This window comes from Pan paniscus, chromosome X (genome assembly GCF_029289425.2).
Source record: "Pan paniscus chromosome X, NHGRI_mPanPan1-v2.0_pri, whole genome shotgun sequence".
Taxonomy (NCBI): Eukaryota; Metazoa; Chordata; class Mammalia; order Primates; family Hominidae; genus Pan; species Pan paniscus.
The window spans coordinates 42336332-42350576 of record NC_073272.2 but is presented as its reverse complement, the minus strand read 5'-3'; the positions used below and the strand labels follow the sequence as shown (position 1 = coordinate 42350576).

Here is a 14245-nt window from a genome sequence, read left to right as displayed (position 1 = left end):
CACTTTTACAGCCTTGTCATTTCTTGCTCCTAACAACCTGTGGCATGGAGGGGAAGATGTTATTTTCCTTGTTTGACAAAAAAGCAGGCAGAAGCCACGCCTGGTGAAAGGCCTGCATCGCCACTCCCCTCTGCGCCTGCCACGTTACCTCTCCTTCCGAGCACCTGCATCGCCATTCTCCTCTGTATCTGCCTTTTTTTTCTGTGCTGTAGCTTCAGAGGAACTTGGTAACAAGAAGAGCATATTCCTTTTACAGCCCCTCAATCTGATCAGCACTTAGTGTGTTTTCAGTGTTTTGCTTGTTTACTGGATTTCATTATGTCACTTGCAGAATTAAGAGAAAAGTTAATTGGGCCTGGTGGAAATACTATGAAACTCTAGATCAGGCATATTGTCAACTTTGGGGATTTGTGTTTAGCAATTGCCTATGTTCTTAATTCATCTGTGACTTGAAATGGAGTATACAAATGACTTGAAAAAATTTTTCTTCCTGGGTAATCAATAATATTTATTAGTTTAAACACATGGGCTCTAATTGCCAGAATACCTCTTTTTTATGAGGAATGGCATTGAAAATCATGAGGCCATAGAAGATATTTATTCTGTTTATAAACAACTAGTTTTCTTTCCATTATACAAAAGAGAAAATCCTTAAAAATTAATTAGCTTATTAGTAATTACCAAGTGAAAGTAAAACTAGAACTCAGCTCACTGATGAAGTTGAATTTTCACTAGCTATTTCAACCCTCTTTAAGAAACTTTGGATTTTTTTTGCTGTAGTATTTGAGACAGGCATGTTTGTTTCAAGTCACCTTGAAAATTACATTCTTTCCTTTTTGAGCTGCTAACTGACATAATAATACTATTGCAAATTTTGCAAAGTCATGTTTTTCCTCTAACATTTAGGATCCTTCAATAGTTGGTTTGTTTGTACTCATTGATTGAGAAATAATTTTTCTGGAAAATATTCAGATAGAAAAATAATTTTTAATTCTTGATTGTTCAGCTTCCATAGAGACTGCACTCCCAGCTCTTGTTGTTCCCATCTTGGAGCCCTGTGGTAATTCAGAGTGTCTGCACATTTTTGTAGATTTGCATTCTGGAATGTTTCAATTGATGCTTTATGGACTTGGTAAGTTACTAAATGATATAATCATTCAATGTAAGAAAAATTATTTTTAACAAAAACAAAATAAACATTTTCTGTCATTAGGTATTAGAAAGAATGGTATATGCAGTGTTGAAAGTGGGTATGGAAACCATAACTCTGACTGATGTCAGTTCCTCGGGGCCGTTTTAACTACTTTGGATTTTCTTGTAGCAGATGTTAAACTTCCCAGTATAATGCACATTCGTGTTTCCTTATGCAAAATTAATAATGTTGATGGCTGCTGTTTTTTAGGTTAACTTATCTATCCCAGTAGCTCAGTTTCTATTTTACCACTGGGTGACATGGAAATCACAATAAGGAATTCTAATGTCATTTGTGGCTGAAGAACATTTTTATGACAGTAGAAACATCTAAGATGACTTGAGGTACAGAATCCTGGAGGAAAGGATTTTTTTTTCTGGCCTAAACACAGTAGAAATTAAAGTTTGATTTCTTACTTGTTCTGTTACTGAGTCAGTGTTATGAAATGATGAAATAAGAATTTAGTGTTTTTGTATTGCTACTGGACAGTGTTCTTGAATATATTAGGACATCTGCTATTTGAAATTAATATTCAGCTAGAAAGGTTGAAAATAAAGGCTTTCTGGTTATATTTTATAGCTATAGATTTTTTTTCTATGGGCTGCTCATGGAAAACTGAACTAATTACTTTGAATGACATCACATTTATGATGGCTAAATGACGCATTTATGAATTACTTTAACTGTGGGTTCCAAATAGGGCAAATGTTGTTTGTTCTTAAAAACTTATATTTAGGCCAGGCATGGTGGCTCAAACGCCTGTAATCCCAGCACTTTGGGAGGCCGAAGTGGGCGGATCACAAGGTCAGGAGATCGAGACCACCCTGGCTAACACGGTGAAACCCCGTCTCTACTAAAAACACAAAAAATTAGCCAGACGTGGTGGCGGGTGCCTGTAGTCCCAGCTACTCGGGAGGCTGAGGCAGGAGAATGGCGTGAACCTGGGAGGCGGAGATTGCAGTGAGCCGAGATCGCGCCACTGCACTCCAGCCTGGGCGGTAGAGCGAGACTCCGTCTCAAAAAAAAAAAAAAAAAAGTATATTTAACTGTTTTTCTGATTATTAACATAGTACATACTCATAAATAAAAAACTTAAACACACAAAAATTAGAAAAGCAACAGAAAATAGTCTTTTAGGGATGTATGCTTGTCTTAGCAGCTCAGGCTGCCGTTAACAAAATATCATAGACTAGGTGACTTAAACAACAGAAATTTATTTTGTCATAGTTCTGGAGGCCAGAAATTCAAGATTAAGGTGTCAGCATGGTTGATTTCTGATGAGGGCTCTCTTTCTAGCTTGTATATAGATCGTATATAGACAGCTGCCTTCTTGCTGTGTCTTCACATGGCTGAGAGAGCGACTTCTCTGGCATCCGTTCTTATAAGTCTGCTACTGATCCCTTCATGAAGTCCCTACCTTCATGACCTCATTTAAACCTAATTGCCTCCCAAAGACCCCTTCTCCAAATACCATCACACTGAGGATTAGGGGTACAACATATGGATCTTGGGGGGACATAGTTGACCCCATAGCAGTGCTTTTCTAATTTTTTCTATACTTTGTCCCCATTAATCAAAATCATTTTGTATCTTGCTTTTTTTGCTCATTATTCTGTTTACTAGCATTTTCTAGTGTCATTAAAAATTCTGACTTAATTTGCAAGCTGATCTTCAGCCAACAGCTCTTCCATATGCCAGAGATCATTTGTGTTTCATAAGTAAATATTTCAGTGGAGTTTTTTGTTTTTATGATTTTTAAGGTTCTAAGTCTAATAATACTATGAGTTTTAAATACTTATAATTTTAAAATACTGATTAAGTAGACTAGGAGTTTGGGGAATTAAAATATAGGCAAAGAATGGATTCATGTATTTGTTACTTGTTCTTTCTGCCAGTGTACATTTGCCATTAGTTGTCGTATCTATAATGCTCCCTAAAAGTTAAAGAGGGAAAACAAATTAGGTTGGCTTATATCTAATGGTACATTTAGTTTAATTTTTCTCTGACTCAAAAACAACATGATTTTCTGCCTTAAACAATAATTTTCATTTGTTTTACACTACCTAGATAAAGATTTTGTTTCTCATATAAGCAATTAATTAATGAAGTGCTTTATTCTGTAGACCAGGCCACTCTGGATGACATGGAGAAGTCTGTGAATGATGATATGAAACGAATCATACCCTGGATTCAGCAACTTAAGTAAGCTTATTTATATAGCTCAAGACTGAAAATGGAAACTTATTTTGACAAGATATGTTTTCTTCTCCATCATTACTCTTGGTCATTCACTGTCCTTAAGGTTTATGACATGAAACTTAAGTGCCGTTTGGTACCTTAGAATCTAAATTCTCTTGGAATAGTTCCAAGATGTCAGTTTCTCATATCAAATTCTCCTCTAGAGCAAATATAGGTGTGAAGGGCATAACACTCAGCTTTCATCCCTTACCACATTTTCTTCTATACAAGCACTTTACAAATCACTTACACAGTGAATTTTATTGTATCAAGTGTTCTCTGTAATAAAGTCCTATTTGTTCTTATCCAGGGTAATCGTCATGGTTGACTACCAACTGACACTTTCAAAATAGTCATTTCTGCTTCTCGAACACAGTCATTCAATTTGTCTCAAAATCCTTTAAATGCTTCACACTGTTTAAATAAAATTGAAAATGGAGCTAGATATAATTCTGTGGAGTTTCATTACCACTCTGGTACACAAAGGTACCCTTATAGCAACTCTAACAAACTCTTTCTTAAAATTAATAGAATTCCAAAGGATAAAAAAAAAATTCAGAGACTAAAACCAAAACTGGCAAATGGAGAAGGCGGTGGGGGTGGGGGGGTGGGGGAGTGGGGGGGGTGGGGCAGTGGGGGGGCGGTATCTAAAGAAAAGACTATAAAGTGGGATCTATTGTTCTTATAATCTTTTAGCCTCTGCCCTTCCCTTTAGCCAATATTTGAAAAATTCAATATAACCAAGTAATGTTTTCATTAGCAGGGCATGATATTTTTTTTTTTTTTTTGAGACAGGGTTTTACTTTGTTGCCACCAAGGCTGGAGGGGAGTACAATAGCGTGATCTCAGCTCACTGCAACCTCTGCCTCCCAGGCTCAAGCGATTCTTCTACTTCAGCCTCCTAAGTAGCTGGGACCACAGGTGCATACTACCATGCCCAGCCAATTTTTGTATTCAGGGCATGATTTTTTGTTTTATTTATTTATTTATTTTTTATTGAGACAGAGTCTCACTCTCTTGCCTGGGCTGGAGTGCAGTGGCGTCATCTCGGCTCACTGCAACCTCTCCCTCCCGGGTTCAAGGGATTCTCCTGCCTCAGTCTTCCGAATGGCTGGGATTACAGGTGTGTGCCACCATGCCAAACTAATTTTTTGTATTTTTAGTAGAGACGGAGTTTCACCTTGTTGGCCAGACTGGTCCCAAACTCCTGACTTGAGGTGTGATGTGCCTGCCTTGGCCTCCCAAAGTACTGGGATTACAGGCGTGAGCCACCGTGCCCAGCGCAGGGCATGATTTTTAAAGCCAGTAGATAGATAATATTATGTGAGCCTTTTTTTTTGAGCAGCTATTTAGTTTATCTGTACGTGAAAAAAATCAGTCATTAATCTGGGTAATGATTTCTAAAACTTTTAGTGTTTTAGCATCATTGTGCATTTTGGCTAAATAAGCAAGGTTTAAATATCCTAACACGCTTAATAATTCACATCTTGCATAACTTGAGGTTGTTTATCTGGCAGTTCTAGCTGCCCAAAATATAAACTAAAACCAGAAAGTTAAGTTCCAAAAGCCTTTAACTTACCAAATGTGTGCCTGTATGTAAACTTACATGATTTATTTATAAGAAAAGTCCCCTGATTGTTAGTTATAATAGTGTTTCTCAGATGATCTGTGGTGAATGACCAGTTTATCACTAATCTATCATGGGACACTGATTTTTCAAAATAACTTTATTGAGGTATAATTTACATACCATAAAAATGCACCCATTTTAAGTGTACAATTCAATGATTTGTAGTAAATTTACTGACTTTTGCAAGCATCACCACAATCCACTTTTAGAACGTGTAGGACATTTCCATCACCCCAAAGAAATGTCCATTTATAGTTAATAACCATTCCCAACCTCAGAAAACTATGAATCCACTTTCTATTTGCCTTTTCTGGTCATTTCATATAAAGTAGAATCAAAATATGCTGTCTTTTTGTGACTGGCTTCTTTCACTTAGCATAATGTTTTCAAGGTTCATCCATATTTTAGCATGTATCAGTACTTCATTCCTTTTTATGACTGAATAATATTTCACTGTATGGATATACCACATTTGGTTTATCCAGTCATCAATTGATGAACATTTGGGTTGTTTCCACTTTTTGGTTATTATGCATAATGATGCTGTGAACATTCATGTGTAAATCTATATGTGGACTTATGTTTTCTTTTCTCTTGGAGTAGAACCAAGGAATGGAACTGCTAGGGCGTACAGTAATTTGTTTAGCTTTTAAAAGAAAATGCCAAACTGTTTTCCAGAGTGACTGTGCCATTTTACAACCTCATCAGTAATGTTGTGAGAATTTCCATTTCTCTACATCCTTGCCAACAGTTGTTACTGTCTTTGAATATAGACATCCTAATAATGAGTATGAAGAAGTATCTCCTTGTGATTTTGATTTATATTTCCCTAACAAATAATGATGTTGAGCATCTGTTTGTTCATGTGATTACTTTTTTAAATAATGTGCAATAAAAATGAATTCTAGGAAAAAAGAAATGAAAGAACATGTATAAGATATAAGCCCCAATGTTTTTTATTAGAATCAACAGATAAAGTTATACTTCAGTAAATATAATCAGAACATAGGAAAAAAGAAAATTATAGAAACTGTGTACATTTTTCATTGAAAGTGTATACACAGGCAATTAATATAGAAAGTCACTTAGACTCAAGTTTTTTGTCCCTCAGAATCATAACAAATAATGAAGAGTGAAATAGCAATTCCAGATCGACTTTGAAAAGGCCACCTTGTATATCAGTATTTAGAATTTTTAATGTGACACATGAGCTTGTTTCTTGTTTGTAATAACTTGTCCATGTTGGATTGATGATAATGCTAATCATGAGAGATGTTTGTCATGTTTTCCTTTTAATAACATACATACTAGAGAAATCATTCTCACAAAGGTATGTTGATGGGAATCAAAGTAGAGATTTGAAATAAATTTTGGCAAGTTCAGGATATTCATTTTTAACTTTTATTCAAAATGAAGCAAGTGATGGTATATTTTCAAAATTTATCTTCATTCCTTCATCAGTAACCAGTTCTTGCATTTGATCCGTAGAGTTGTAGTTAAATTTGTCTTTCAATGAAAAAAACAAAATGGTTTCCAGAACAGTTGACAAACTATCCTTAAAATATCATATATTATAACATGGTTTTACTGCACATAACTGGTATACAGTTTGTACCACATGCAACTTGCCGCACAAATGTATCAGCACCCAACCTGGTCTTTGCCCTATTCATCAAGGCAAGTCTGCTGATCATGAGCTGGGATGTTGTGGCATCGTTATGCTGCTGTGAAAATTCTTATTTTCTGTAGTTTCATTATGCATCAGTGGAGTTTGTGAACCAGCCATTTTATCCCTTTTTTACATATTATATGATATCCTAGCTTCAAGGATAGATAATCAAATAAAAGGAATAAAAGGAGTACTATATTAAAAACGTGAGTGAAATCTGGCAGCTTACCTGAAAGGAACGTGGGAACAAAGGTAGTTAATACTACTGGGACCCGCTAGGTATACTACACACTTCACACATACACAATTTAAAAACTGGGGCTATATAAAGAATGTTGAGATTAGTTGGTGCTGTCTTTAAACCATAGGAAATCTGTCACTCCTTAATAATAAACTAACATAGTATCTCATCCTTATAGTGAATTCTACCTTATAACTAAGATCATTCACATTGCAGTTTAAACTTCTTAAACTAAAACTAGAATTGACAGTAATGCAAAACTATGAAAAAATGATTTGTCATTATGGCCATGTGTCCTTTTATTCAGTTAAATTTCAATTAATTGTTTTTTTAATGGTCTTTAATCATTTGTAAATCGATAGCACACAGATAATCAGAAAAGTCTGAGATTTGATGTGGATTATCACTTTTAAATTCAGGTTTTGGCTTGGACAACAGCGTTGCAAGCAGTCTATAAAACATCTGCCTACGATAAGCAGTGAAACATTGCAGCTTTCCAATTACTCAACTCATCCTATTGGAAACCTTTCTAAGAATAAACTGTTCATTAAACTTACCCGCCTTCCACAATACTACATTGTAAGTATGCAAAGGAGTGATTTGGAGTGATCAAGTTTAGTAATTCTGTTAGTATCTTGAATGACTTATTGTTTAACTTGCCAATGAATTTTATTGAATATTTGACTTTGGTATAGTGAAACCCAGGGGTTTAGAATGGGGGAGAGAGGAATGTCACGTCTCAGTTGGGGAACATGAGGTATAACCCCATCCCTCACTCTAGGGTCTGTCCTATGATGAGGCCTAGTCTTTGATTGGAATGAGACATCTCTGTAAGAATAAAAAATTTAAGACCAATTCTTATGAAGGTCTGGCGATGTTTTGATGTCAGATAAACTTGTTTCACTTGAAATATTAACTTGTATAGTGAAACCTTTCAAATATGGACTGGCTGAATTAGCTTTATTTTTTCATCCTTCTTTGATTGAAGGCATCTTTCATTTTATTGAGTATGTGTTCCTTTTAGTGCATAGTAAGGTCCTCTCTATTCCTTTTTCACTGTTTCTGTATGTTTTTTAGTTTCTTTATTTTTGAATTAGTTAAAATTTGCAATAATTTTAAATATGAACTCATCCTGAATATATTTTCCTGCTTGTTGAAATTTCTGGCCAGGCGCGGTGGCTCACACCTGTAATCCTAGCACTTGGGAGGCTGAGGCGGGTGGATCACGAGGTCAGGAGATTGAGACCATCCTGGCTAACACAGTGAAATCCTGTTTCTACTAAAAATACAAAAACAAAAAATTAGCCAGGCGTGGTGGCGGGCGCCTGTAGTCCTAGCTACTCGGGAGGCTGAGGCAGGAGAATGGTGTGAACCCGGGAGGCGGAGCTTGCAGTGAGCCGAGATCGTGCCACTGCACTCCAGCCTGGGCGACAGAGTGAGACTCCATCACAAAAAAAAAAAAAAAAATTCTGTATATACCAAGTAGATATGTTGGCTAAGAATCTATGTTTTACAAATTTTAATTCAGGCCAGGTGTGGTGGCTCATGCCTGTAAAACTAACACTTTGGGAGGCCGAGGCAGGAGGATCACTTGAGCCCAGAAGTTTGAGATCAGCTTAAGCAATATAGTGAGACCTCGTCGCTTATAAAAATAAAATAAAAATTTTAATTCAAGATTGTTTGTTGGAAGTAATGGGAGTGAACTTTTTAAGGTTTTGACCTGTACTTTTAAAAGATATTATTTTAAAAGGACACCATTGTAGGCTGACATATCTTAAGCTCGGGATACTTATGTAGACTAGTGAGTCTGTCATTGATCTGAATTTTACTTTTTTCTGAATTTTAAAACAGCAGCTGTAGAACTAGATTTGGCCCACTACAAAAGACTATTGTTTCAGTTCTCAGTGAGCTTGCTTGGTCTACATGTGAAATGATAATACAGAATACATGCATCATAGCAAAACCCATGAACATACAAAGATCTCTTATAATCAGCCATGCACAAAATAAGACAAAAATGGTTATAATTTATTATTTTACGACATTTAACCACGCTTTAATGTCAGTGACCAGTGATCTATTATAAAGCAATAATTTGTTTCATATGGCTTAGACCAAAACTGAATGTAGATTATTCCTCGTCCTCTAGATTTATCACTTAGGGGTGATAAGTTCATGGAAGTGGAAAGAACTACTAACATGGACATTAAGAAGAACAGAGGAAAGTCTTGCTGCAGTTGATACCCCTTTAAATGTCTTTCTGCCATTTTACCTTTCTTTTTTGGTTAGCTTTATTAAGATATAATTTACATAAAGTAAAAATACAGACTTTTTAGCATGAGTTCTGATAAATGCATACAGTTGTGTAGCCTCCATCTCAGGGCACAGAACAGATCCATTATCCCCCAAAATTGCCACATAATACCCCTTATAATCAGCCCCCTCCAACTAGTAATCACTGACTTGTTTTCTGTCTCTATAGGTTTGCCTTTTCCGTCCAGTTTCTTTGACTCAGCATAATGCCTTTGACATTCATCTGTGTTGTTGTGTGTATAATAGTTCCTTCCTTTTGTTGCAGAGTAGCATTCCATGGTGTGGGAGTACCACAGTTTGTGTTTAATGAGTCACTCATTGAAGGACATTGGGGTTGTTTCCAGTTTGGGGTAATTTTGACTAAAGCTGTTAAACATTTGCATATAGATTTTTGTGTGTGTTCATAAGTTGTCATTTTTTATTTCATCTTGGATAAGTAACTAGGAGTGGGATTATTGGGTCATACGGTAAATGTGTGTTTAACTTTGTAGAAAACTGCCAACTGTTTTCCAAAGTGATGTACTATTTTGCATTCCAGCCAGCAATATATGAGTTCTCGTTGCTCCTCATGCTTGCCAACAGTTAGTCATTAGAATTTTTTAAAAATATTAACCATTCTGATAGGTATGTAGTGGTGTCTTATCGTAGGCCTAATTTACACTGCCCTAATGGCTGAAGATGTTGAGCATATTTTCATGTGCTCATCCTGTCTTCTTTGGTGAAATGGCCATTTGACTTTTAATTTTAACATTTCCTGAGGTACATCATCAGTGTGATGCTTTCCTGAAGAGTATGTGTGGGGAGGAGGGGGAGCAAGGGAGAAAGGAAGCAGGAAGAGAGATGGAAAAGAATGTGTGTTGGTCAGGAGCCTTTCCTAATGGCATATATTTTTGTCACTAAAGCATTTAGGGGACTTTTCTTAAATTTTAGCTAGACCTTGGAAACAGTAAGCAGGTATAGTAGGAAGAACAAGGCCTCTGGAGCCAAACTTCTGGAATCAAAGCATGAGTCTGTCACTTACTACGTGTGTGACCTTGGGCAAGTAACTTGCTTTTTTTGTGCCTCAGTTTCCTCATCACAAAAATAAAGATAGGCCAGTTGCGGTGGCTCATGCCTGTAATCCTAGTACTCTGGGAGGCCAAGGCAGGTGGATCACCCGAGGTCAGCAGTTCAAGACCAGCTTGGACAACATGGCAAAACCCCACCTCTAATAAAAATACAAAAAATTAGCCTAGTGTAGTGGCACACACCTGTAATCCCAGCTACTTGGGAGGCTGAGGCACAAGAATTGCTTGAACCTGGGAGGCGGAGGTTGCAGTGAGCTGACATTGTGCCACTGCACTCCAGCCTGGGTGACAGAGTGAGACTGTCTCAAAAAAACAAACAAACCTACTTCACAGGGTTATTAGGAAGATTAAATATGTTAGCATCTGTAAAGTATTAGGACAATACTTGGCACATATTAAGCTCTGTATCAGTGTTAACTGTCAATATTGTTACCCTCACAGTGACCATATTTTTCAGTTGAAAAATTAGGGTTTGTTTTTACATGTTTCCAAGTATGAGGGATGGTTGTCATTTTTCTCTGCCTTAATAATGGAATTTTTAGGATGTTTGAGTGGTTAAGGGAGGCAGCAGAGCAATTTAAAATAGATACCATTCTAGAAAATCTAGCAGACTGTATTAGTCTGTTTTGGCACTGCTGATAAAGAAATACCTGAGACTGGACAATTTACAAAAGAAAGAGGTTTAATTGGACTCACAGTTCCATGTGACTGGGGAGGCCTCAGAATCACAGTGGAAGGCAAGGAGGAGCAAGTCACAGCTTACGTGGATGGTGGCAGGCAAAGAGAGAGCTTGTGCAAAGAAACTACCGTTTTTAAAACCATCAGATTTCGTGAGACCCATTCACTATTACAAGAACATCACAGGAAAGACCCGCCCCCATGATTCAGTCATCTCCTACCAGGTCCTTCCCACAACACATGGGAATTACGGGAGCTACAAGATGAGATTTGGGTGGGAACATAAAGCCAAACCATATCACAGACCTACTGGATTTAGGCAAATTGTTTTTTGTTTTTTTCAATTTATAAGCTGAGGTGTGAATATCAAGAACACTTAATACATAATAGTTTAAATGCCCCATTTGTTATAGTTTATGGTTGCTTTTGCTTTTATCATTCTTCTTTGGTCTCATCTACTTTTTGGAAAACAAATTATGTATTTGCTAGGAATGCTTTTTTTTGATACGATTGATTTAACCTTTTTTTTTTTTTTAAGACATCTACATTAGATTTATAATTCTGAGCCTTACTTGATGATGTACGGAGGAAAATATCTGACACTTCTTATTTCTCTAAGTCTTATTTCTTTTTGGGATTTTTAGGTTGTGGAGATGTTGGAGGTTCCCAATAAACCCACACAACTGTCGTACAAGTACTACTTTATGTCTGTGAATGCTGCAGATCGTGAAGACAGCCCTGCAATGGCATTGCTGCTGCAGCAGTTCAAGGAAAACATTCAGGACTTGGTTTTTCGTACAAAAACCGGGAAACAGACCAGAACCAATGCCAAGCGCAAGGTATTCCATATGAAAATGAGCACAGAATTTGTGTGTGTTAACTTGGTTGTGTTCTTTACTCGTTTTTAATATGAGAAAGAACTAAGATACAGTTTTTAAGAGACGAGGCAGCAATAAGGCTTAAGTAACAATTGTCTACATTTTCTTGAAAATGCTTCTGTTTTAATTAAATAATTGTCCACCATTTTCCATGAGAGAACTTGTGAAACACAAAATATTTACTAATAAATTACCAGTGTTTAGGTCAGTATTTACTCAGTAAATACAATAACATTTGTTTTGGTTAACCCTGAGCTTTCTTCCAGTATTTTAACTATCTTAATGAATTGCATCACATGTACTTTTTTTTTTTTTTTTTACCTGTTTGTGTTCTTTACTTAAATTCTAGTTGTCTGATGATCCATGTCCAGTAGAATCCAAGAAAACGAAACGAGCAGGAGAAATGTGTGCCTTCAATAAAGTTTTAGCCCACTTCGTCGCTATGTGTGATACAAATATGCCATTTGTAGGACTTCGGTTGGAGGTAAGTTTTTTGGAACAGTTCTGGATACCCCAAATGAAAGAGTAGTTTTTAAAATGTGTTGCTCAGGGTATATATAGATTCCATTAGGAAAAGCAGAATGTTTGTGATCCTGTTCATTTTGGGAGGAGTGGTAGGGTTACAATCATAGCATCTCATGGTATACATGTAAAACATGACTTGAATTATTTCATCTCTCTGATTCCAGATTCTGGGTCTTCTGCTCTTTATGGAAATTGAATGTAAATTTTTCCCAGTTAAAAAAAGTGGACAGGGCTGGGCACGGTGGCTCACACCTGTAATCCCAGCACTTTGGGAGGCCGAGGTGGGTGGATCACTTGAGGTCAGGAGTTTGAGTCCAGCCTGGCCAACATGGTAAAACTTTGTCTCTACTAAAAATACAAAAATTATCCGGGTGTGGTGGCACACGCCTGTAATCCCAGCTACTTGGGAGGCTGAAGCAGGAGAACTACTTGAACCCAGGAGGTATAGGTTGCAGTGAGTCAAGATTGCACCACTGCACTCCAGCCTGGGCAACAAAGCAAGACTCTGTCTCCAAAAAAAAAAAAAAAAAAAAAAAAGATAAAAGGAAAAGTGGACAGACTGAGTGCAGTGACTGATGCCTGTAATCCCAGTACTTTGGGAGGCCAAGGTGGAAGGATTGCTTGAGCTTGGGAGTTCAAGACCAGCCTGGGCAACATAGCAAGACCTTGTCTCTTTTAAAAAAATTAAAGAAAAACAAGTGGACAGTTTTTAAGAATTAACATTTTACTTTTATACCTCTTAGTAGGAGCATTGTTTAAGCCTATTAGAGATGGTTAGCTGATAGCCGGGTGGCTTATTTTTGAGTTGGTAAAGCCATGTATATTGCTTAAGCCCTAGTAAAACTGGGTTCCTTTCTAAGAAGCAGATCAGAAAGAATATTAAACTAAATTTTTACTTTTCTCACATGGGAGAAGCAATAGCTTTATGCAGAATTAGTGCCTTGAAAGAATACGCAGTTGTGATATCCAATATAATCCTCAAACGTGAAAGGGAGGTAACAGACCTGCATTTTTTGTATTTCCAAAAAGGAGTTTGGCCAAGGATGGGTAGCCCCTCAAAAGTGATACACTAAAACCCCAGTTATTTCCCTGTAGGTTAAAGTTTTATGTTTTGTAAGAATCCCCTCCTCTGTAAGTTATTGTGAATGAAGGAGAGACCTGGAAATGTGAAAATGGACTTTTTCAGTTGGGCTGATGATGATGGCCTTGGGAAGATTTGTTGAAAATAGCTTTCATGCTTTAGAACAGGGATTGGGAACCTTTTTCTGTAAAGAGCCAAATATAAATATTTTAAACTTTGTCGGTCAAGTGGTCTCTGTTATAGCTGCTCAAATCTGCTGTTGTAGTGTGAACCAGCCAGAGCTGATATTTAAACAAATGAGCATGGCTGTGTTACGGTAAAAAACTTCATTTACAAAAACAGGCAGTGGGCTGGGTGCGGTGACTCATGCCTGTAGTCCCAGCACTTTGGGAGGCCGAGGTGGGCAGATCACCTGAGGTCAGGAATTTGAGACCAACCTGGCCAACATGGTGAAACCCCGTCTCTACTAAAAATACAAAACTTAGTCAGGCGTGGTAGCGGGCGCCTGTAATCCCAGCTACTCGGGAGGCTGAGGCAGGAGAATTGCTTGAACCTGGGAGGCGGAGGTTGCAGTGAGCCAAGATCAAGCCACTCCAGCCTGGGTGACAGAGCGAGACTCCTTCTCAAAACAAACAAACAAAAAAACCAGGCAGTGGGCTGGATTTGGCTCATGAGCTGTTGTTTGCCAACTCCTGCTTTACAGGAATTTGGAATCTGTAGGCAGAGGATAAGG

At 37.3% G+C, this 14245-nt stretch overlaps 1 protein-coding gene across 7 annotated transcripts in view; it reads left to right on the top strand.

The window, feature by feature from the left end:
* MED14 (mediator complex subunit 14) overlaps positions 1-14245 on the top strand; it is an 86588-nt gene that overhangs the window by 31726 nt on the left and 40617 nt on the right. For all 7 annotated transcript variants that reach the window (XM_055106909.2, XM_055106911.2, XM_034950626.3 and 4 more), the window contains exons 11-15: positions 1007-1132; positions 3316-3394; positions 7390-7549; positions 11673-11867; positions 12256-12390. In XM_055106909.2, coding sequence (XP_054962884.1) covers positions 1007-1132; positions 3316-3394; positions 7390-7549; positions 11673-11867; positions 12256-12390 — 695 coding nt within the window. The remainder of the gene's footprint in view (positions 1-1006; positions 1133-3315; positions 3395-7389; positions 7550-11672; positions 11868-12255; positions 12391-14245) is intronic.